The sequence below is a fragment of the Herpailurus yagouaroundi genome, unplaced genomic scaffold (assembly GCF_014898765.1).
Source record: "Herpailurus yagouaroundi ecotype Mexico unplaced genomic scaffold, PumYag 29, whole genome shotgun sequence".
Classification (NCBI taxonomy): domain Eukaryota; kingdom Metazoa; phylum Chordata; class Mammalia; order Carnivora; family Felidae; genus Herpailurus; species Herpailurus yagouaroundi.
The window spans coordinates 62367076-62392787 of record NW_024412377.1 but is presented as its reverse complement, the minus strand read 5'-3'; the positions used below and the strand labels follow the sequence as shown (position 1 = coordinate 62392787).

Here is a 25712-nt window from a genome sequence, read left to right as displayed (position 1 = left end):
GGCCCGGGGGCTGAGGTAGAAGTGGGCGCGGAGGAAGGGGCCGAGCCAAGGCGGTGGGTGGAGCGGCGAGGGGGGCGGAGGCTGGGCCGCGGCGGGCGAGCGGAGCGGCGCGCCTGTCCGGGGCTCGGTGGCGGCGGCGGCGGTGGCGGCGGCTCTTGAGGAGGCTGAGGCGGCGGCGGGCCGGACGAGCGCCCGGAGGTGGCGGACGAGGCGCCGGGGGCCCCCATGGGCGGGTGTGTGGGCGCCCAGCACGACTCCTCGGGCAGCCTCAACGAGAACTCGGAGGGCACCGGAGGTAGGTGAGCGCCAGGGGGCAGCCTCGGCCCCCCATTGTTCCCGGCCAGGCCCGGCCACCTGTCCCGGCCCCTGCGGGCCCGTGGGCCGCGCGGCCGGGGCCCCTGAGCCCCTTTGTCATCCCCTCCTCCACGTCACTCCCCGCGCTCCGCTTCCGGCCGCCCCGCCGGCCGCGGGGTCGCCCCTTGCCCTGCCGGCCCCTGAGGAAAGTCCTTCGCCCGCCGGGGATGTAGCCCTCGGCCTCTCGACCCCACCGCCTCGGCTCGGGAAACTCGGACCAGAAACTGCCTTTCTTGGCCACCTCACCCCCTCTCCAGCCCGTTTAATTATTCAGGAACAGGATGGCGGCGCTGGGGTTGCAGAAAAGCGAATTGATGGGGGGTTGGGGAGGGGAGCTTAATGCATTCCCTCCGACGGGCCCCGCCACATCTCTCCGCACCCTTCCTCGTTCGGCAGAGTTGGCTGGTCTCAGCTTTCCTGAGTTTCAGATGACAGCTGCCCTGGTTGGTTCCAATTTGGCCATTTAAACCTGCAAGTTTCTGGAGCTTGGCTGGGGAAGTCTCGAGTGGCCACACGCATTATTTTAAGGAGGGGTGGGGAAACCGTCCGCCCGAGGAAAACGTGGCTTCTTGCTACGGCTTGCGGGTGTTGGGCCAGTTTGCTGTCGGGGTGGGCTAGTTGAATTCCTATCCGCCTTACGTAAAGGAAAATATGTAAAGTAAAAGTACAAATGCAGGAGTCCGACTTAGCCCAGTGCTTTAAAAGTTTTCGAACACGGAATGCACTTCTAATTTATTGTAAATAGCAGCTGGCGGAGGAGAGCTTTTTAATTCAATCGGCATTGTGGTATAACAGTGTAACAATACAATTAATTCTACCTTTGCTTAAATGACCTTTGGCTGAGGCCGCTCTATAGCTTGTGTAGAGGGCAGAATGTTGTAGTTAAAGAAGAAACAGCTAGGAATAGCAAAGATGACAGTGCTGGTTCCGTTCCAACCTTCTGTTAGATGTCTCAGAATGTAAGACGTATTTATAAGTTCCTAAACTAAATCGTTTGGGGTGGGGGGTGAGAGGGTTTACAACTTTTTCTTTTACTAGCTTTTTGGACCAATTGCTCACCCTGTCCCTGGAGCTCCATCTGTAAACTGTGTACACTAATATTTAGCTGATAAATTTCCTGAATTACATGATATTTTGCCATGCCACTTGATTAAAATCTGTGGGTTTCTTGTATGATTAAATCCTGGACGAATAGTTTGAGGGTTCATTGAAGTGTGTGGTGAAAAAAAATTGTCCATGAAAACACTACTTAATAGTGCATTTCAAGTCGTAGCATTGTGTTTTGGTGGCACATTAACAGTGAGATCCCCAGTGAGGACGAAGCAGAAGATTAAAAGTGCATGATTTAAAACAGCCCTGGGTTAAGGTCAAATTGGGGGTCAAAATGATTCTTCCTGCAATTGAAGTGATCATTAGTGGTACCAAAATACACTAGTATGTGCTATAAATAGTGGGTTTTTGTTTGTTTGTTTTAAGATTTTAAATTTGGGATGCCTCTGTGGCTCAGCTGGTTAGGCGTCTGACTCTTGGTTTCATCTAGGGTCATGATCTCCGTTTGTGGGATCAAGCCCTGCATTGGGCCCTGCTCCGACAGCGTGGAGCCTGCTTGGAATTCTTTCTCCCCGCTCCCTTTCTGCCCCTACCCTCTTGCACTTTCTCTCTCTCAAAATAAATAAACTTAAAAAAAATTACTTTATTATTTTTTTTTTTTAAGTAATCTCTGCAACCCATGCGGGGCTCAAATTCACAACCCCGAGATCAAGAGTCACATGCTCTACTGCCTGTGCCAGCCAGGCCACCCTGGTAGTGTTTAGTTTCAGTTAAATCTAATTTGTTTTACACTCATTTAAAAATTTTAATAAACATTTTTCTCTTCTTGGTAATGAATTTGAACCAATTTATTGAAAACCTTTTGGTAATGTGACTTAGGACCAGCCAGGCATTATTAGCACGGGCCTTTAAAAGCATGAAGTCTTAGCTTTTGGTAATTTATTACCAGTAGTGTCTAGTTAGATAACCATAGTATTAGTTTCTTTGAGAACTGAGATCTCTGGACCTTAAGCTGCGCTATAACTTTCTAAAGTAAAATTTAGAAAAAAGGAACACCAACCACAAAACCTCTTACTTTTCTTCTGAAGAGAAAGTATGGGCCTCGTGTAACGAGTGGAAGAAGTAGAGGAAGGGGCTGCGTGGGATAAAAAGATTGTTTTTGGAATTTAATTATAGAAGACTGTTCTTCATTATTGTCACGTTAAGAGTTAATTGCGGTTTAAAGGAATTAGCTCAGGTGAGTGTTTTAGGTTAACACATTAAATAGTTTTTACTTATTATAGTAGGTTTTTGTTGAGAAGGGAGAGCGTATTCTTCCTAAGGGTGTTGGCACAGATCCTTTGCTTTTCAAACATAAATTGATGGTTTGTAGTTTTCACCTGGACATTTGTGTTATGAAAAATTCTTTTATCAACATGAAGTAATTTTTCATGACAGTTTTACATTCACATTGTTTTCAAGTCTCACCATTTTAGATTGGTTTGACCTTTTTTTTTTTTTTTAAAGAGTGTGTGAATTGGGGAGGGTAGAGGGAGGGAGAGAGAATCCTAAGTGGACTCCACACTGAGCACTCGATCTCACAACCTTGAGATCATAACCTGAGCTGAAATCAAGAGTCAGACACTCAACCGACTGAGCCACATAGGTGCCCCTAGATTGGTTTGACTCTTGAATATCAGGTAACCTTAGTAAAAAATGACTGTTTTAAAAATCTTTTTGGCCATTTGAGATACTGTACTTTCTCTTTCCCTCTGGATCTAAGTCTCTTGTGCATGCAAGTAATTGCATATAGGAAAAAAACTTGCTTACTAAGGGATGTACTTTGAAGGAATTTGAGAAATTTTTGCAAAAGACTGTAGAATATGGAAATTGCTTAATCCACATTATAAGATTTGTGTTATATGTTATTTTGGAATCATTTGTAGTATCTTCCTCTGGCATATCTTGCCTAGAATTCAGTTTCTGAGTTTCAGCTAGTTTGATCATTTTTTAAAAGCCTAATTTTCATCAAGACAAGTATAGTATATACATTATACAAGATTATTTAGCAATTCACTTCAGGCTTCCATGTTCCTAGAACATTTTTTAGACAGCATGTTCTGTATAGTTGTCTGCCTTATTATGATGTGACATTGTGATGCTGGGTTGGAACTCAGGACCTCTAGACAAGGCTTTATGTAGTCCATAGCATTGGCTAAGGAATGAAATCTCATGATTTTTAAAAATAAGTATGTGGGGGGGGGGGGCGCCTGGGTGGCGCAGTCGGTTGAGCGTCCGACTTCAGCCAGGTCACGATCTCGCGGTCCGTGAGTTCGAGCCCCGCGTCAGGCTCTGGGCTGATGGCTCAGAGCCTGGAGCCTGTTTCAGATTCTGTGTCTCCCTCTCTCTCTGCCCCTCCCCCATTCATGCTCTGTCTCTCTCTGTCCCAAAGGTAAATAAACGTTGAAAAAAAAAAAACAATTAAAAAAAAATAAGTATGTGGGGAAAAAACAGTAAAGTGAAATTAGTTGAAGACAGCCAACTATTATTTTGTTCACCTCTTTAATGAACTTGATGTAGAAAGTGGGTTCTCACTTTCTGGGTGTATCTTTTGTTTTGCATAGTCAGTGATATCCCAAGGGGACTAACCCTCGGTGGTCACAAGTTTCCAGGTTTACAGCAGGATAACTGACTGCTGGCCATTCATTTCTTTATTTCATGTCTTGAGAATATCATGGAATTCTTTTGGGTATCCATTTATAGCAGCCTTATAGACACCTACTTGAGTAACTGGTTTTTGAATAATAACTACCATCTATCCAGTATTTATTATGTAACAGATGTTGTGCTCAGTGATTTGGTTTTCTCATTTAGTCTTCAATAACTCTGGAAGGTGGATAATATTTCTATTTTATGGATGGATTGAACCTGAGAGAAATTAAGTTGCTTAACATTGCATTGTTTATAAATGGCAGGCAGAACTTGAACTCAGTGCTGTGATAAAAAATACTAGTTTCTCTTTTTTTCTAGTTTCATTTTTAAATTTGTGACAAAATACATATAAAATTTGCCATTTTAACCATTTTTAAGTGTACAATTCAGTGGCATTAATTACATTCACCATCCCCATGTGCAACCATCCCCCCATAGTTTTAGAAACTATGTATTTCTAAAATTTTTCATCTCTTCAAACAGAAACTCTAGTTCATTAAGGAGTATTTCTTCTCCCCTCTCCCAACCCATTAACTTCTAAATCTAAGTTTTTTCTCTGTGAATTTACAAAGTCTAGATATTTCACATAAGTAGAATCATACAGTATTTGTCCTTTTCTTTCTGATATATTTCACTTTGCATAATGTCTTCAGGTTAATCCTGTGGTAGCAAGTATCAGTACCTCATCCTTTTTATGGCTCAATAATACTCCATTGTATGTATATACCACATTTTGTTTATCCATTCTTCTACACAGACATTTGGGCTGTGTCCACTTTTTGGCTATTGTGAATAACATGGCTATGAACTTTGGTGTACAAAGAGCTGTTTGAGTCGCTGTTTTTGGTTCTTTTGGATATAATATACCTAGGTGTGGAGTTGCTAGGTTAAATGGTTTACTTTTTTGAGGAACTGCCAAACTTTACCACAGTGGCTGCATCATTTTTCATTCCTACCAGCAACATACAAGGGTTTCAGTTTTTCCATATCTTCATCAACACTTGTTATTTCCCATTTTTAAAATTAATAGCCCTTGTAGTGGGTATCTCACTGTGGTTTTGGTTTGCATTTCCCTAATGACTAGTGATGTTGAGCATCTTTTAATTAAAGTGCTTCTTGGACATTTGTTTATCTTCTTTGGAGAAATGTCTGTTTAAGTCCTTTGCCTATTTTTTAATTGGGTTGTTTTGGGGTTTTTTGTTGTTGTGTTGTGGGGGGCCTTTGTATATTCTGTATATAAACTCTTATCAGATACATGATTCGAAGATATTTTCTCCCATCTTTTCACTTTTTTTTGTTTTTAAGATTTTATTTTTAAGTAATCTCTGTACCCAAGGTGGGGCTTGAACTTACAACCCTGAGGTCAAGAATCCCATGCTCTACCAACTGAGCTAGCCAGGTGCCCCATCTTTACTCTCTCTTGGTAGTGTCCTTTGATGCATAAAAGTTTTTAATTTTAATGAAGTCAAATTTATTTTTTCTTTTGTTGCCTGGACTTCTGGTTTTTGTTTTAAATGTATATTTAACTAATCCTTCACTGATGGAGAAAGAATAAATCTTTAACCAGTAATTCATAAGTCTAACTTAACTAACATTTGCTTTCTTAACTATGAATAGAAAACTATTTGAAGTTTATTTTCTGTCTTATGTGGTGAAAAGGTTGATTAGTAGTGAAATGGTTTTTAAAAAGTTGACAAAAGTAATCCATAAACCTACTTCAACTTCTTAATCAAGAGATGATTGTTACATTTTCCGTAGAAGCATTTCACAATCAAAAGGCATTGAAAACCCACAATATGCCCAACATTGGGTTGGTTGCTGTTGTTCCAAAAAAGGAATCATGATCTTATTTCTTGAGTATGTCAGAATCCTTTTTTAGGAAAGCATAATAAACTATGCACACATGAAACAACTGTAAAACACTGGTAAACAGATAAATATACTATAGGATAAACTGCGCAAGTGCTGAGGGAATAAAAAGTGATCTGAGCTGCTCAAAGGTGGTCCCGCTACCAGCAGTTTTGCTGTAACCTGGGAGTATGTTAGAAGTGCAAAATCTCAGGCCCGCCCCCAGACCTAGTAAATCAGAATCTTCATTGTAACTAGATTCTCAAATGGTTCCTCTGCATATTGAAGTTTGAGAAGCACTGTACAGGATTGCTTACAGTGGGCAGAGATTAGAGCAAGGAACCCATTAGGAAAAAAATGGCATGAATTGGGACTATATTGGATAAAGGGGTATAGAAAAGAAAGTAAAATACAGACAGTCCCTGACTTATGATGGCTCAATTTAGGATTTTTCAATTTTACAGTGGTGCAACGTGATACATACACATTCAGTAGAAACCATACTTGAGAGTTTGAATTTAGTTTTTTTTCCATGGCTGATGATAGGTGATAATGATACTCTCTAGAGATGCTGGGCAGAGGCAGCAACCTGCAGCTCCCAGTCAGAGGCAGCAACCTGCAGCTCCCAGTCAGCCACGTGGTCAGGATCATGAGGGTAAGCAACGGATACTCTTACCATTTTGTTTCTCACCTTCAGTATAGTATTCGACAAATTACGTGGTATTAGGCTTTGTGTTAGATGATTTTGCCCAACTGTGGGCTAATGTAAGTGTTCTGAGCACATTTAAGGTAGGCTAGGCTAAACTATGATGTTCTGTAGGTTAGTTGTATTAAATGCATTTTCAATTTATGATGATTTCAATTTACGATAGGTTTATTGGAACGTAACCTCGTCCTAAGTCAGGGAAGATCTGTAAACCCGTGTTTGTGAATCTGGGTGACCAGGAATATTGAGGTGGCTTGGCAGGTTTTGGGGAATAAGAAAGAGCTATCTGGGGCAAGCTATAATTTGCCTTTCAGTATGCCAAGGTTTAGTTGACGCAAGAATTTTTAAGTTGGGACATCATGTAGGGTGGTGCAGATGTTTAGATATGGAACTCTTATTCAGGATTAGGAATGTGGATTTTGGAGTCTTTGGGGGAGGTTTACTGAAGGTGTAAAAGTAAATGACTGCTATAAGTAAGTGAAAAGAAGAAGAAAGTACTAAGAAGTGAGTCATGAAAATTTCACAGAAGATGGACCTGACCATTCTTACAATTTCAGAAAATAATTTATTTTGTTAACTTCTCATTCTAGTGTGGTGTTTGCAGAAATTCTACCTGTAGTGTATTACTCACATCCAGACTCAAGGTAGACTTCTTGGGCATCCAGCCCTAGAATATACCAGTAGGCCTTTTGAGGTTCATATACTTCAGAACAAACACATTTCTCTACAAAACACTGGTTTTTTTCTTCACCAAGAATATCATTCATATCTCTATCTTATGTATTTTCAATGTCCCATATATTCTACACATCATCTAATTAGTTTGCTGATTGAATTTTCTTACGCTTCTACTCTTAGGACTGGGTCTATAATTAAAAATGAAGTAGAACTGAGCATGAGGAGGGCTGATGATTAGGCTGCCCTTCTCCTTAGTGTGACAGTTGAAGTAAAAATTTTTCCTATTTTCTGGGCTGGTAGCTCTGTGGCTTTATGAGTAGGATGCATAAAATTTTATGCCAGTTGGAGAAAGACATACTACAAAATAGGAGGCATTTACTGGATGTAAAGCAGAGGGTGCTTGATTTTACCAGAATGAGTATAGCTGTGGGGGAAGACCAAAAGGAAAATAGGCAGCAAGAAGGTGTGTGTTGGAAATCCAGGGGAACTCTGGGTAGGAAGGCTGTAGGTATGAGAACAAAATTTAGGTCGGGGACGCTACAGTTGGAAAATACTGAGATGTGGGGAAAGCTGAATCCTCTTTGGAAAGAGATTTAAGCACTCAAGTTTTTATTAAAAATAGACATGGGATATTATATCCCTGGCTAGTCCAATTTTGTTTTCAGTTTTCTAGCAAATAAAAGGTTGACATTTTTTCCCAGTCAAGATTATCTTGGACTTTATGTTGGAATGGCATTTTTAAAGATTCTTGCTATGGATAGTAAATGGCCTGGGTTTTTTTCATCTCTGATTTTATTTAGGAATCAGTTGCTAGGGGGCGCCTGGATGGCTCAGTTGGTTAAGTGTCCACTTGGGCTCACGGCATGATCTCAGAGTTTGTGGGTTCGAGCTCCACATTGGACTCTGTGCTGACAGCTCAGAGCCTAGAGCCTGCTTCGATTCTGTGTCTCCCTCTCTCTGCCTCTCGCCTGCTCACACTCTGTCTCTCTCTCTCAAAAATAAACATTAAAAAAAAAAATCAGTTGCTAGTGCTATATACTATGGGTAGAATCTTTATGCCATTAGAAATGATAAGAATCTTTATTCTGATTTTTGATGATCCTAGTCTGTAACACCTCTCTTTAAAAAAATTTTTTTTAATGTTTTATTTATTTTTAAGACAGAGAGACAGAGCATGAGTGGGGATGGGGCAGAGAGAGAGGGAGACACAGAATCTGAAGTAGGCTCCAAGCTCCGAGCTGTCAGCACAGAGCCTGATGCAGGGCTGGAACTCACAAGCTGCGAGATCATGATCTGAGCCGAAGTCAGATGCTCAACCAACTGAGCCACCTGGGTGCCCCTGTAACACCTCTCTCATGGAGAAATTTTAATAGATGGATTTTACTTTTTTTTTTTTTTTAAGATTTTATTTTTTAAGTAATCTCTACACCCAACATGGGGCTTGAACTCACAACCCTTAGATCAAGAGTTGGATGCTTTTCCAACTGAGCCAGCCAGGAGCCCCTATTTTTTTGTTTAAACGTTTTTGTTTTAGTTTATTATTTATTTTGAGAGAGTGAAAGAGCACAAGCAAATGCAATGGGGGGATGGGGAGGGAGAGAGAGTGTGAGTGTCTCAAGTAGTCAACATGCTGTCAGCCCACAACTGTGGGATCATGACCTGAGCCGAAATCAAGAGTCGGACGCTCAACTCACTGAGCCATTCAGGCGCCCCTATTTTAAAATCTGATTTTCTTACTGCAAATGCAGAGCTTTGGCAGCACCTGCTAGTGCTACTATACTTAGGTGAGTCTTCTAATAGGAATGATTATTGAGTGTTACTCTCTTGTAGTGAGGAACTTTTGCCATTGTGTTTATGAATTAGTTATCTCTCTTGTGGCTTTTGACCAAGACACATTCTTCTCTTGTTGCAAGAAAGCATTAGATTGATTTCGTTAAACAACATAATCATATTAATTGGGCATGATGATCAATTTGCTGATTTAGTGATTCTCTCATTTTTCCTTACTGCAGACCACCTGAATGGTTTATCTTCATTTGGTGGACCATTGCACCTGATTCTTCCCGCCGCCCCTCACCATCCCTACCCAGCTTTCTGCTTCTGCTTATCGGGCATACTAGGCTACCAGCAAGCTCCTCATGATTCACTGGTAGTTCAAGGACCATAGGTTGAGACTTTACTAACGCGTATGTACTTAAAGATGCATGTGTGTTGGCCGAGAACAATCAGCATGTATTTGCCTTGCATCAGCCACTTTTGACTTGCAGTCAGCAACAATCAACTTTGTTTTTGAATATATTCCATATATTGAGCTGAGAGGTTAAATATTGCTGAGTATGCATTGAGTGTTGTAATGCTGTTTTTTGCGTGTTTGCAGTAAAACTTTTAGGCATTTCCATTATTGCTCTGTTTTCAGAAATGGAATTTCTGTTCAAGTTAGATGTCTAAACAAAAACATCCTAATGTGTGAAAGTCATTTTAAGTGAATTTTACTTGAGTGTGAGTGAGGTCTTGATATATCAAGACTTGACTAAATAATGAAGTAGTGACTTTTGGACTTTTCTCATGAAGTCCTCAAACCCCTTCAGATAATTTTTTGCATGTATTATGATTGGCTCATAGGTATGAGCTAGGGCAGGCCTCTTTGCATCAGTTCAGATCATTTCCGTGCTTGTGGACTATGTGACAAGAGTATCAAAGGGGCAGAATAACAGATAGTCCAGATCACTTGGTTATGCTTCATGATAAACTATCACTTTCAACTCAGGGCAAACATCTTATTTTTTTAAACTGGAACTTTTAAAAATAGCCAGCCTCCATTATTTCTAACTGCCAGTGCTTATAGCTAACCATATAAATAAGGCCTGCTCTCTGATATCAAGTAGCCTGTGGTTGAGTAGAGGAATCATACATTTAATTAGGAAAAGTTTTAAAAGCCTCTACAGTGGGGCTCCTGGGTGGCTCAGTCAGTTAAGCGTCCGACTTCCGCTCGGGTCATGATCTCACAGCTTGGGAGTTTGAGCCCCACGTGGGGCTCTGTGCTGACAGCTCAGACCTGGAGCCCACTTTGGATTCTGTCTCCCTCTCTTTCTGTCCCTCCCCTGCACATTCTCTGTTTCTCTCTCCTTTATTTTTTTTCCCCCTCCCCATCTGCCCTTCCCTCTTTTTTCTTTTTTTTCTTTCTCTCTCCTTTAAAAATAAACATTAAAAACAAATTTTTTTTAAGCCTCTACAGCAATGGAAAAAGTATTATGGAAGTTCAGAGAATAGTGGGGAGCAGGGTCAGAAAGCTTCACTGAAGAGGGGATATAAGTAGTTGGTCTTGAAAGAGGAGTAGATGGAGACAAAGTAGAAGGCAGAGGAAATTATTTGTATAGCAATGAGAAAACCTGGCATTTTGGCGGACTGGCAAGAAGCTTGTGGAGGGGTAGGTGAAATATGAAGTTATTAAGGTATGTTGTCAGATTTTAGGAAGGCACAGTTGCCACAATTAATAGACCAGTTGCGAGACAATATATAGGTGATGGCATTTAAGTGGATTTTTTGTGTGCTAATTCCCATTTAATGCTGCATTCTGAGGTTATTTGATACAAAATTCTGATGTAGCAAGGTGTTACAATCTTTAGCATATTTTTATTCTTTTGTAATTTTAATCATATTGTCACATATTAAACAGCAGAAATGTGTTTCACTTTTTTGCATGCACATGGGGTGCCTGGCTCACCCACTCAGAAGAGCGTGTGGCTCTTGATCTTGAGGTCGTGAGTTCCAGCCCCACGCTGGGTGTAGAGATTATTAATAAATAAATAAACTTAAAAAAAACCACCTTTTTAATATGTATGTGTATGTATATGTTTGTCCCACATCAGTTTTTGTCTCTGGTCCTAGGTGTCTGGCACATGGAAAGAGTTTGCACTAAGATTCTGCAGACCTGCCTGAGTTTTAATCTCTTGAAAAGGCCTGCATTATCTCTGGTGCTTTGGGCTCCGTTTCTCACATTGTTGAAAGAAGAGAATGGATTAGATCATCTTTGTCAAGATTATATGTTAATTCTTTTTTAAAATATTTTTAATGACAGTTTTCAAGCATATTGAAAAAATTAATATAATAAACATTTGAATATCCATCACTTAGATTAAACAGTGTGTGTGTGTGTGTGTGTGTATTTGCTTAACTGAGAGTATAGACATCATGACACTTCAACATGTAAATACCATTATCACTCCTAAGAAGATTATTCCCTAAGATCAAGTCCATAATCACAGTCCACCAATTGTCCCAAAATGCCTTTTATAGCTATTTTTTTCAAATTAAGATCTATTCAGCATTGAGACATTGCATTTGTTTTTGTATTTAATTTTTTAAAATCTAGAACAGCTTCTCCCCTTTTCTTCCCTATGACATTGATTTTTTGAAGAGTATTATAGAATGTATCACATTCTGGGTTTGTCTGATTGTCATTTAGTGTATTTCTCTAGCCTCTGTATTTTCTTTAAACTGAAAATTTGGTAGATCTAATACTAACAGAATGTGATTATTTCCTAGGCTATCCTGGATCCAAAATCCAAACTTTTCCCAGTTCTTTTCTCCTAACTTCCAACACTGGGATAATCTTTGATTACTGAATAAATCTGAACCTTATTTTCATTTTCCCACCCAGAAACAAGCTTAAGATCTACTGTCAGCCTGCAAGTCTACAGTACCCTATTATTAACTATAGTCACTATGCTGTACATTATTAGATTCTCAGAGTTTATTCTTTTTATAACTGCAAGTTTGTACCCTTTGTATCTACATTCCTTTCTTTCAGAGTGTGAGTGGGGGAGGGCAGAGAGAGAGGGGGAGACAATCTGAAGTAGGCTGCAGGCTCTGAGCTGTCAGCACAGAGCCTGATGCAGGGCTCAAACTCGCAAACTGTGAGATCATGACCTGAGCTGAAGTCAGCCACTTAACCGACTGAGCCACCCAGGCTCCCCTCCTTTCTCTCATTTTTATAAAAAGGTTCTATCATGTTTTTTTTTTTTTTTTTTTTTTTTAATGTTTATTTATATCAGAGAGAGAAAGAGAGCACAAGTGGCAGAGGGGCAGAGAGAGATGGAGACACAGAATGTGAAGCAGGCTCCAGGCTGTCAGCACAGAGCCGGACACGGGGCTCAAACTCACAAGCCGTGAGATCATGACCTAAGCTGAGGTCGGACGCTTAACGGACTAAGCCACCCAGGTGCCCCTATCATGGTTATTTTTCGACATTACTTATCTTCTCGGGATGTAAGCTGCATTGGCCTGGTACAGACTTCATAATACTTGAGGTTTCATAATACCTTAGACTCAGTTAACTGTTGTGTGACATACATTTTTGACTTTATAATGGTGTTAGGGAGAAAGTAAAATTCCACTAATAGAAGACTTATTTAATTCTAGAACAAGAGCTCTTTGTTAACTAGAACCATATAGCGTAATGCAAAGTTCTAGTTCCACCTCTGTCTCTCTATATCTAATATGACCTTAAGTCACTTGACTTCCCCATTTCTTGTTTTTTTCTTATCTATAAAATGAGCATGTTTGTTGGATGAGATCCGTATACTCAAACTTTTTTGACAGTTGAATCTCCTTTTTTTTAGGTATACCTTACATTGAATACTAAAGTATCAGCCTCAGCATTTCATTTTCTTTTCTTTTGATTGTACAGTCACTAAAAAAAATTAGAGTCTCATAAAGTTCTATAGGTTTTTTTTTGAAGTTTGAACCACTATTAACTGTACTCAAAACTTCAACATTATGTCTTCCAGTATTGTGACTTATGTTATATTTTCATTAAGCATTGTTGAGTTACTTTTTGTCATGAGAGAATATGCTGAGCATATTCTAAGTATAAGTATCTAAACTTGCTGTGACATTTAATGGGGCCCAGACGTGCACAGTACCATATTAGTGTGTTCACTGGTACATTGTTACATGAGTGGACATGTGTGTGCCTGTATTAAACAAAAGGCACCGTGCAGAGCTCTTGATTTCCCAATCAATGACCCATTTCAAGAAGTTCCCTAAGTTTCATATGTGCATAGAGAAAGTAAGAGAAGCTTTATTCCAATGTCACCATGATTAGTTTCATGATGAACATGTTTCATGATGGTCTGTATGTTTGAAATTTAACATTTGATGTGTGGGGTCTTGGTATTATGATTCTTAAAAAGTAACATATTTTACATATAATTTGAATCATGTTTGTAGAACTCTGAAGCAACTGTTTTGTTTCCTTGAGTTCTTTGGAACCAGTTTTTAAAATTAGTTGATTAGATCCTAGGAAAAATCTTTAACACATAATTTCAGTAGGTTTTTCTCTATTCTCAGGATAGGCATACTGTTGTGGGCATTGTATTAGATATCTGTGGTTTCATAGAATTACTGAAAAAGTACTATATGAATTAAGTATAAAACTTTAAGAGCAAACAAAAGAAAGGTAACACATTAAAAATAGCGAAGATGGGGGGGCCTGGTTGGCTTAGTCAGTAGAGCATGCAACTCTTGATCTTGGGGTTGTGCGTTTGATCTTGGGGTCATGAGTTCAAATCCCACATTGGGCATAGAGCTTACTTAAAAAAGAGATAGTGAAGGGAATCAATGCGGTGGTAACTTGTGCCTATATCACTAATTGCAGTCTGGTTTTAGATCTGGAAGTTTGTTTACTGCCTGCATTTGACTTGGCCTTTGCCAGGATTTAAAAGGGTAGTAACAAGCCCACAGGTGGTCTCTTTCTTCTGGAGCAAGCTTTGGCTTCATAATGTACTCTGTAAGTGAAGCTGTTTCATTATTTAAGACATGAACTTTACCTCTCAGCCCATTTGAAGCTTGGCACTATTAGGCCTACTCTTCTCTCTGTCTGACACAGCTTCACTTTTCTCCTTTCTCTCTTGGGTGTCAAATATTTCAGCTCTTTGTCTACAATTCAGGCATGCTTGTATTATGTTTAAACTTTGGAGTTTCAGGGGTGTCTGAGTGGATTAGTCGGTTAAGCGTCTGACTGTTGATTTTGGCTCAGGTCATGATCTCATGGATCCATAGGATCAAGCCCTGTGTCAGGCTCCGTGCTGGCAGTGCAGAGCCTGCTTGGGATTCTCTCTCTCCCACTCTGCCCCTCCCCCCCCTTTCAAAATAAATACATAAACATTAAAAAAAAAGAAAACTTTGGAAGTTCAGGCAGGAAGTGCTTAATGGAAATGGGGTTGATAAATGAGATCTTGTGTTTGAAAGATTTGACTGTGGCTTATGAAGGAAGAACCAGAATGAGATGATGCTGAGAGGGACCTAGTAGGTGAGGTCTGATGTCTGTCATATATGTTAGTCAGACTTTGCTTATAAAGAGTGAACTATATTGAGATAAAACAAAGAAGGAATGTCAATGAAAGAAAGATCTTAGCATCTAGTGAGCAAGGCTTGGATTTTCTTTCCTTTTCAAGACCTTTGACCTTTTCACTTAGTATATATTTACATAGTAAATATTTGCTATGAAATGCTTTTTTATTAAGTTCTTAAAAATAGCATGGCCCTTCCTCATTTTTTTAATTGCTTTTAGAAATTATTTGTTTACTTGTTTATTTCTTACTTGCCTCACAGTATTATAAGCTCTAAATAATAAATGGATAATTATGACTGTTTTATCACTTGGAGAATGAAAAGTTTACTACTTGGCTTTAGTTATTTAATTTGATTTTTGGATGAAATTATTTTATTACTAGTTCCTTAGTTGTATGAAAGCCCATTGTCTTATAGAGACTCCTCACCATAATTAACTCTGGGATAAATACTTATTTACCCAACTGAAGGAGGCAGTGATCTAATTTGCTTGTTAAGGTCTCCCTGCTTATTTTGTGTGTATTTGTTATTTTCTCCTGTCATCCTTAGCAAACCTAGTGATGATTTGAATTGCTTTGCATATGAAAAGAGTTAATTATATTTATAGCCCACCCAGCCCAGTAGAATTGTTAGGCTGCCCTTGAGCTGAATTTGTGTTTACATTGAATGCAGCAGAAATCTAGTTTTCACATATAGCCTATAAAGTATTAACAGGGAATAATAAAGACATTCTTTATGAATTTTCTGAATTTAGGGGTTTTTGTTTATTCATTCGGTGGGTTTTTTTCAGCAGACATTTTAGGGGATGTTAGAGGAGGGCAAAGTCTGAGGACAAGTTGTAGGATGAAACTGATCTTTGAAGTATTTTACTAAACACAAATTTCACTTTGGGGGTCTAACCCACACTCCTCCATGTAAAAAGTATAAGGCGCTTTGTGTTTGGGAGGAAATTAGTTACACAAATACAATATTATAACATGTAGCTCTTTAATGCATGCCTTGTGTTATGAGATATTTAGTAATGCAAATATATTTTGCACTTTTCATCCTGTTTTTACATATCAAAATCTCCCTGTTATTTGCACAGCAAACACATTGAGCATACCAATATGACAAGCTGAGCGTACATACTGTTTCAACAGGGCCTAGCACAGTGGCTTGTAAGTAACATATACATAAGAAATACTTGTTGAATGAGAGCTTGAAGTAATTCAGAGTAATGGCTTTTCGATTGTTTAAGGTTCACAAGTATAATTAATATGTGAGAAGAGCCATAATTGCAATACATAATCTTTTCCTTTGTTGTAGTTTTTGGTTTAAAAATAAATCTTCACATTTTCTTGATTCTTACAAGGACCCTTTGACTTTAAGGAAAGATGATGTTAATATCGCTGGTTCACAGGGGAGGAAACTGAAGCACAGAGATATTTCGAATAAGGAATAAAACGAGTATCCCAAACTGTAAGCTCCATTTTCTGTTTTGTAACTCCATATCCTCTCCACAGATGGTGAGGGGTTTGGGTGGACTTTTCTTTCCTTGCTGCAGAAGTGTGTGTGTTTTTCCTTTGTGGCAATAAGCATAGTTGAAGTTAATGGAATGTGTTTCTTAAGGACTCTCATATTCACTCTTGTATTCACAATGGAGATGACAGCAGTAAAAAATGAGGTAGATAGTTGCCTTTGATCTTAGTCAATAAATTATCTTGCTTTTCACAAGATAGAAAATTTGAACTAAGATGTTAGTTATCTAAAGCTGGTGAAATGGGAAAAAGTGTTAGTCTTGTTCATCTTTTGTGCCCTTTTACTTGCTTATCTTTTGCACTTTTACCTCTGCCTCCTAACCTAGATTGAATGTTTTCAGCTTAAAACTCAGTTTACTCAAACTTGACCTTGAACTTCGCAGTTGAACTGTGTGGGGGAACAAGTTTCCTTGAGTTTCTTAAAGTACAAAGAAAAGAAGGATTTGTCTAATCTGAAGAAAGCTTAATAAAGTTTTTCTAGGCCTGTCCTCTGAAATTACCCTTAGTATAGAAGTATTAGAAAATCGGTCTTAGATCCTAAAGTGGTGATCACTCCAAGGGGTGAGTTGAAGGAGGTTACATGAAAGTTCTTTCTAATTGGTATATCCAGCAGTTAAAGGATGGGGATTGGAACCCAGAAGTGAATTAGTGTTTGTACTTAAAATGTCAGCATATGAATCATTGGAACTATCTTCTAGTTTTATAGCTGAGAAAGGGAACAGAGACCATCCATCTCCTGAATATGTCTTGCTCTGAAGGAGGAGGTGAAAACTATGTTGGTCCCATAATGTAGTTTCATTATAGTAGCTTGTGCTTTTTCTGGCAGTCCTCAATACATTTCTGCCTTGAACTTCAGTTACCCTGAAAATAAGAATTTTGATGATTAAAAAGCCTTTGGACCTTTAATCATTGATGTGTTGCCAAAAATTAACACACAGGACCTATTGAACACACCCTTCTGTGAATTTGGCTTTTGCTTCTCTGAGTTTGTGATGGTTGCATCATGTTGTGGGTAGCTGTGTCTTCCTAAATGACTCAGAGTAGTTTATAAAGTCTCATAATTTTGAAGTGAAAAATTGAGATGTGTGCTAATACATATAAATAGGACATAATGAAAAGGAACTTGAGAAACAATAAAATGATACCTAGTACTCTGGAATGAACATTGAATAAGACACTTCAGCCTGTAACAAGAGCTCTGAGAATGGGGAGAGTTGCTTATCTGTTATTGAATGAAATGTAATATACCCTTGGAAGCAAGAAGGAGAGTATCTTTTTGCACTGGATCTGTCATGGGGTTGAAAATAGGTTCTTGGCTTGTATTTTTATTTTCTATATACCAACACTAAATATACTGACTAGAAATTATAATGTAACTGCCTAGGGCAAACAAATGACTGACAAACATTTAACTTTTTTTTCTGGAACAATTGATCCCTAAGCATTTTAAGAAGGGAATAATAAACAGGGACAGAACTACATTTGAATGGTAAAGGTAGGTTTTTCAGTTTAGAATAAGGATGAATACTAAAAGCCTAAATACGAAAAGTGTGAGAAGTTCCACATTTTTTTACTAAAAAAAATTTTTTTAATGTTTATTCATTTTTGAGATAGAGAGTGGGGGAGAAGCAGAAAGAGAGAGACACACACAGAATCTGAAGCAGGCTCCAGGCTCCAAGCTGTCAGCACAGAGCCTGATGCGGGGCCTGAACTCACGAACCGTGAGATCATTCATGACCTGAGCTGAAGTCGGATGCTCAACCGACTGAGTCACCCAAGCACCCCAAACTTCCACCGTTTATTTTATTATTATTTTCTTATTATTTTTTAATGTTTGTATTTATTTTTGAAGGAGAGAGAGAGACAGAGCATGAGCGGGAAAGGAGCAGAGAGACAGGGAGACACAGAATTCGAAACAGGCTCCAGGCTCTAAGCTGTCAGCACAGAGCCTGATGTGGGGCTTGAACTCACAAACCGTGAGATCATGATCTGAGCTGAAGTCGGACGCTTAACCGACTGAGCCACCCAGGCACTCCAGTTCCAACATTTATTAAAGAGGGAAGAAAAAGAAGTTCTCAGATGAAACATCAAGGGAGATTAAAGAAAATTAAGATGTAGAATAAAATTCAGTTTCCATTGAAAAATAGTTCTTATTTAATAATAGGTGGTATAAAACACGTTGGCAAGTTATTTTTGTACCGAAGTCTTGAGGGAAAATGTTATACAATTTTAATGAGTTGGAAAGTATTGACTAATGATATCTTTGCATTTACTCCTGATACAGTCTAAAAGCTACTTATAACGTTACTAAACTAAATCAAACCTGGATCACTTTCTAGGTAAGAAAGAGTAATTGAAGCTTTTGCACGCATGTGCGCACACGCACACACACATTATATATAATATACATAAAATATATATACACATAGAAAAAATATATATGTATGTACTCTTTTTTGGTATATTTATTCTTATATATAGTCTTCTTATGTTTTACAGGAGGACTTGTTTAGGACTAATTTTTTCTTTCTGTATATATTTATGGTTATTTAAAAAACTTTTTAAGAACTCTTTGTGGGGCGCCTGGGTGGCTCAGTCGGTTAAGCGTCTGACTTCAGCTCAAGTCATGATCTCACAGTTTGTGAGTTCGAGCCCCGCACCAGGCTGTGTGCTGACAGTTCAGAGCCTGGAGCCTGCTTAGGTTTCTGTGTGTCCTTCTCTCTTTGCCCCTCCCCAACACGTGCACATGCGTGTGCTCTCTCCCTCCCTCCCTCTCTAAAATAAACATTTAAAAAAACCCACTCTTTGCAAAAAAATTTTTTAAGTCAAAAAGCGTATTTGAGGGGCTCCTTGGGTGGCTGAGTCAGTTAAGCATCTGACTTCGGCTCGGGTCATGGTGTTGTGGTTTGTAATTTCGAGCCCTGCATCAGACTCTGCACTGACAGTGAGGAGCCTGCGTGGGATATTCTCTCTCTCTCTCTCCCCCTCTCTCACTCTCTCTCTCTCTCCCTCTCCTCCCCTGCATGTACACGCTCTCTCAAAATAAAGTTAAAAAAAAAAGTTTAAGAAAAAGTAAGTCACATTTATCTTAACACCTAACAAATATTTAGGTGTACATTCTTTCATGCTCAGGTTGTGTGCTGTATGTATAAAAGAGAGGGAGAGTAAGCACAAAAATCAGGTCGTATATTCAGAGGAATGTGAAGTGCTTTTTAAAGTCATTGCAGCTATGCTTGCAGTTATGACTTCTAGAGTTTGACTTTATGATGTTCTGGGATATAACAGAAATGTCATTGTTAGCTTTTCATTTTGGGAGGGTTTATCCGTATTTTTTCTAAAATTGACTTGACCTCACTGTCTGTTTTGTACAGTCACCACAATGATGTGCGAGATGCGCATCCCACGACTTAATCTGAGGAAATGCACTATAAACTAGAGCAAAGGGAATACGCTGCTGTAATTGGGCAAGTTACCCAAGGCGTTTATGTGGGCAGTTTGTGAGAATACAGTATTTCTTAGGACATTACATCCTTCTGAACAGTGCAGTTAAATAAGCTAAAAGTAAAGCTTGGAGTTTTGTAATGGACATAGCTATAGATGCAATTTAAAATAATTAAGTGACATTCAAGATCTATCTCTTCCCATGAGTCTAACCCCAAAACAATACAGTTTCTAGTAGTTTTCCTGTTACTTTGATTGTTTCCATCACCCATCACTTTCTTATAATTTGGTGGAGAGGTAGAGAATTTGATGATTGAGTCCCGGTTCTGCTTTACAGATTTTGTGGCAAAATCTTGGACAAGCCAAAATCCCGTTATGTTCTGTGGATCTGTTGAACGTACTCTTTGATTTTTACCTGTTCTTAAAATTAAGCGGGCTTTGATTGTACTTAAAACCAAAGGACTTGGCAAATGAATACAATTCAAGTGAAGTGCATTTACCCACATTTTTGCCCAACAATTTCTCAAGCAAAGGAAACTTTTCAGATTGAAAATGGAGACCCTCCCGCCCCGAATAGAGTCTGATGGATCACTGGATGGATCAGACACCAACATGCTTTGGGTAATTGGTATGTGCTGTCTGGGAAATAGTGTATAGTTTGGGCACTTAAAATCCATGCCAACTTGCTATGCCATCCTAAGCTCTGGTTTACACCTTTAACCTCATGGGGCCCTGCAACCTTATAGATGGATTGATTATCATGTGGGTTCACTTTGGGAGGGTAGGTGAAAGTCTAGGACCATGTTGAACATTAATCCAGTAACTCTTAAAGCCATGAGGTAGTATAGTCCTAGTGGCTTAAGAATATGAACCCTGCAGTCAGTCAATCTGGGGTTGAGTCCCAGCCGTACCATTAGTTTGATGATCTTTGGGACTTTATTTATTTATTTATTTATTTATTTAATTTATTTATTTAAAAAAAAATTTTTTTTTCAACGTTTATTTATTTTTGGGACAGAGAGAGACAGAGCATGAATGGGGGAGGGGCAGAGAGAGAGGGAGACACAGAATCGGAAACAGGCTCCAGGCTCTGAGCCATCAGCCCAGAGCCTGATGCGGGGCTCGAACTCCCGGACCGCGAGATCGTGACCTGGCTGAAGTCGGACGCTTAACCGACTGCGCCACCCAGGCGCCCCATTTATTTTTATTAATTTAACAGACATTTAGGTATTGTTTTTTTTTTTTAATATGCTGGGCAATGTTCTAATTGTGTGTCAGAGAAATACTACTTCATTAAATCTTTATCCAATTAAACTTATTTTATTTTTGTCATCTCCCTTCTCCTCCCCACCTAGGTATTTTACCTTTTAAGTTTGTTTTCTCATTTTAAGATGGAGATTATACTGGAGTTGAACATTCAGTAGGACAGTATATGGATAGCACTCTACACAGTGGCTGGGCCATGGTAATCATTCTCTGTTGACTGACTGTTTCTGAGAAAAGCAGCATTATGTGGCAAACTGCTACCTTCTTTAACCGTGATGTAACAATCAGAGTGATAGGAGTCATTCCCTGCAGGGTCTTCTAAATGCATACAGGAGCATTCCTGCAAATTCCTGAAGAATTTTAGTTGGTCAGGGAAAGTCTCTAAGAGTCTAACTCCATCCAGACACAGTCAGCACCTTTACATTGCCCTGGGTCTTTGGGGCCTGTTGAGGTCTAGGTTAATACAATGGTTGCTCTCCCCAATCCAAATCTGTATCCAGGGGATTACCAGAGTCACAGATCTTTTTTGTTTGTTTTACTTTATTTTAAAAATAATCTCAGATTTACAGAAAGTTGCAAAAATGGTAGGAAGAAATTCTGTATACCCTTCATCCAGATTTCCCTAAATGTTATTTTGTCATTTATAATATTCTTTCTTTGTATATACCTACATGTGGGTAAATACTTTTCTTTAACTATATGATTAAGTTGGAGACAGGAAATCTTTTTACCCAAAAATACTTTAGTATATATTTCCTAAGAGCAAGGACATTCTCTTATTTAACCACAATATAATGATCAAAATCATGACATTAATATTGATATCATGTTAATATTTGCTCTGTAGACTTTATTCAGTTTCACCATTGTCTTCCCTAGTATTCAAAGAAAATCACCCAGGATCATGCATTGTGTTTCGGTTGTCATATCTCTTTAGTCTACTTTAATCTGGAGCAGATAAAGAAAGGAGACTTTATCTTTCATGACCTTGGTATTTTGAAATGTACATACAGGCCAGTTATGTACATTTCAAATGTACAGGCAGAGTGTTCCATCAATTTGAATTTTCTGATGTTTCCTCATGCTTGGATACCTCATGATTAGGTAATACCACAGAGATTGTGTCCTTCCTAGTGCATGATGTCAGGAGTCACATAATGTCTCTTTTTCCATTATGGGTGATGTCGATTTTGATCCGTTCTGGTGCTAGCCATATTTCTTCACTGTAAAGTTAACTTTTTCCCTCTACAAATAATAATCTAGTAGGGAGAAAAAAAAGTAGTAGGAAGATTGAGTATATGTAAATATTTTGTTATCAAGCAGGTATTAGTTTTAGCATCCATTGATAATTCTTGTCTCAAACAATTATGGTGGTTGTCAAATGGTGATTTTTTTCTAATTTCATCACTTCTTTTAATTATTAAATTTAATGTAAAAAAGAGCCCTCTTCTCCATTCATTTACTTATTGTATTCGTACAGTAATGTACTAATGGTTTTCTATTTTATTCCATGAGGTATAATCTGTTACCATTGTCATTTATTTTGATGCTTAAATGGTACCATATTGGCCAGTGGGAGCTCTTCCAAGCTGGTCTCTTTTCCTTTGACATGGCTTGATTATTTGTTGAGCACTTATTTGTTTTCTAGTATTGTTTGGTAGTATATTTGTTTTCTGGTATAACAAGATGTTTCAGGCTCATCTTGTATTTTTACCTGTCACAGCCCTGTAATCAGCCAGGGATCCCTGGTTCCTTTTAGTGGAGAATGATATTTGGAAGCCAGGATCTAGATTCCAGGTGTATTTGGTACTATTGGAGTGGCATTGCTTCTAGATTCTCTCAGTGAAAAGAGTTAGGATAGATAATAAATATGTAGATATATAGGTATAGATACAGATATATCCCTAAATATAAGTGACATATATGTGTGTATAACACACATCTCTATCTTTTTATGTATTAAAAACAGTGAGTTCATAATGATATCTAGCATTCCCCTGCCTATATTTACAATTGTATTTCTCACAGTGAAAAATTTGGCTCTCCGTTTCCACAATATATTTATTTATTTACTCAATCTTAGAATATGTACTTTTGGAATTGCTAATTCATTTTATTGTGAAAAGCAAAACTACCAACTGGAATTGTTTACAGTTCTTTATGTCTTTAGCTTAAGGGTAAAAACACTGACAAAAGAGGTGGCTGGGTGTCTCAATCAGTTAAGCCAAGTAAGCGTCCAACTCTTGATTTTGGCTCATGTCATGATTTCACCCTTTGTGGGATCCACCTCTGCGTCGGTTCCCTGTTTAGGATTCTCTCCCTCACTCTGCCCCTCCCCCACTCACACTTGGGAGCATGTTCCTCTCTCTCATTCTCTCACAAAATAAATAAACTTTAAAACAAAATTACTAACAAAATTTCTGTCCTCTGAAGTTTAAGTTAGATACACACTTTTTTTTTAAGTTTTCTTTTTTTTTTTTTTAAGTTTACTTACTTGTTTTGAAAGAGAGAATCCCAAGCAGCTTCTGTGCTGTCAGCACAGAGCCTGATGCAGTGCTCGAACTCACAAACTGTGAAATCATGACCTGAGCCGAAATCAAGAGTCACTTAACCAGTTGAGCCATCTTCTTCTTCTTCTTTTTTTTTTTTTGAAAAATTTTTAATGTGGGGCTTAAACCCACAACCCTCGAGATCAAGAGTCACATGCAGCTGACTGAGCCAGCCAGGTGCCTCTCTTCTTCTTCTTTTTTTTTTTTTTTTTTTTACCAGGAAAAAGACAAGAGCCCCAAATAAGGGTCCTTGCCCTGTATTTATTCAGACCAGAAGGCTTGCAAATGTGATAGGCGTGTATAAAGAGATAAACTAGGAACATTAACTTGTGGATGTGAGGGGGAAAAGGGGATTTTAAAGATATACAGTGTTTGGGGTTTGGGTCAATATAAAACAAAATCCAGGCACCAGGCAGATGGGTAGATGGTTGTTAACAGCAGATAGGAGGCGCCGCACCTGTTTATCTTTGCCAGCCTCGGGGATGAGACAGATAGGGGGAATAACCTCAGGGTTAATATGCCACCTTTTCTTTTGTTAACCATCTCAGCTCTGGGCTGCTTTCCCTGCAGCGCACTGGTCCAAAGTCCAATTCACCAATTTTACCTAGCCTGGCCCCAATCTCCTATGGAAGCAGCTTTCTGCTATGGGGTGCTTTCACCTTGAATATCTAATCTTGTTATTCCTGTGCGCCATTTCTATTTCAGACCTTTGCCTCTCTCTCTATTTTTGGGGGCTCAGCAACCCCTCCATATGTTGGGGTGCTTTGCACCTCCCTATTCCTGACACCTTTGTGCCTCCCTATTCTTGGGGTGTCTTTGCACCCCCCTATTCTTGGAGTGACAATCTGGTTTACCCAAACTCGGGTGTGAGCATTATACTGACTTTGTATTTCTTTGTGTCTTGTTAACCCATTGGTGTATACTCAGGGGATTCCTAAGCTTATCCCCCACAGGGGTGCATATATCCTGTAGAAGTAGTTTTTTTTTTTTTTTCTTTTGTATTCTTTGGGTAAGTACCCATTAGTCCAATTGCTGCATCACAAATTAGTTCTATTTTCAATTATCTGAGGAAATTCCATACTGTTTTTCAAATGGCAGCAGCAATCTGCATTCCCAGCAAAAGTGCATGAGGGTTCCTTTTTCTCCACATCCTCACCAACATTAGTTTTTTTCTTATTGATTTTAGCCGTTCTGACAGGTGTAAGGTGATATCACATGGTAGTTTTGACTTGCATTTCCCTGATCATGAGTCATGTTGAGCATCTTTTCATGTGTCTGTTGGCCATCTGAATGTCTTCTTCTTGGAAATGTCTGTTTGTGACTTGGGCCCATTTGTATACTGTATTGTTTTCTGGCTGTTGAGTTGTATAATTTCTTCATATATTTTGGGTACTAACCGTTTATCAGCTATGTCATTTGCAGATATCTTCTCCCATTTAGTAAGTTGCTTTTCAGTTTTGTTGATTGTTTCCATCGCTGAGCAGGAGCAATTTATTTTGATGTAGCCCCAATAGTTTAATTTTGTTTTTATTTCCTCTGCCTCAGGAGACACTCTAGAAAAATGTAGCCATGGCCTAGCATACTAAAAACTTATTCTTTTTTTAAATTTTATTTATTTGTTTTTTTTTTTTAATTTACATCCAAATTAGTTAGCATATAGCACAAAAATGATTTCAGGAGTTAGATTCCTTAGTGCCCCTTACCCATTTATCCCACTCCCCTCTCACAACCCCTCCAGTAACCCTCAGTTTGTTCTCCTTATTTATGAGTCTCTTCTGTTTTGTCCCCTCCCTGTTTTTATATCATTTTTGTTTCCCTTCCCTTCTGTTCATCTGTTTTGTCTCTTAAAGTCCTCATATGAGTGAAGTCAGATGATTTTTGTCTTTCTCTGATTAATTTCACTTAGCATAATACCCTCCAGTTCCATCCACGTAGTTGCAAATGGCAAAATTTCATTCTTTTTGATTGCCGAGTAATACTCCATTGTATATACATATACCACATCTTCTTTATCCACTCATCCATTGATGGACATTTGGGCTCTTTCCATAATTTGGCTATTGTTGATAGTGCTGCTATAAACATGGGGGTGCATGTGTCCCTTCGAAACAGCACACCTGTATCCCATGGATAAATGCCTAGTAGTGCAATTGCTGGGTTGTAGGGTAGTTTTATTTTTAGTTTTTTGAGGAATCTCCATACTGTTTTCCAGAGTAGCTGCACCAGCTTGCATTCCCAACCTCTCTTCTTAAATCA

The 25712-nt window shown here is 38.8% G+C and overlaps 1 protein-coding gene and 1 long non-coding RNA gene across 2 annotated transcripts in view; one reads left to right on the top strand and one right to left on the bottom strand.

The window, feature by feature from the left end:
- Positions 1 to 142: 142 nt before the first annotated feature.
- UBTD2 (ubiquitin domain containing 2) overlaps positions 143 to 25712 on the top strand; it is a 63121-nt gene continuing 37551 nt past the window's right edge. The window contains exon 1 of the mRNA XM_040445012.1: positions 143 to 295. Within this exon, the coding sequence (XP_040300946.1) occupies positions 226 to 295 (70 nt within the window). The 5' untranslated portion in view covers positions 143 to 225. The remainder of the gene's footprint in view (positions 296 to 25712) is intronic.
- Positions 16935 to 21111, bottom strand: LOC121011057 (uncharacterized). The gene is made up of 2 exons (XR_005781473.1): positions 21006 to 21111; positions 16935 to 17061 (listed from the first exon to the last, which is right to left on the bottom strand). It is a non-coding gene; the product is annotated as an uncharacterized LOC121011057 (long non-coding RNA).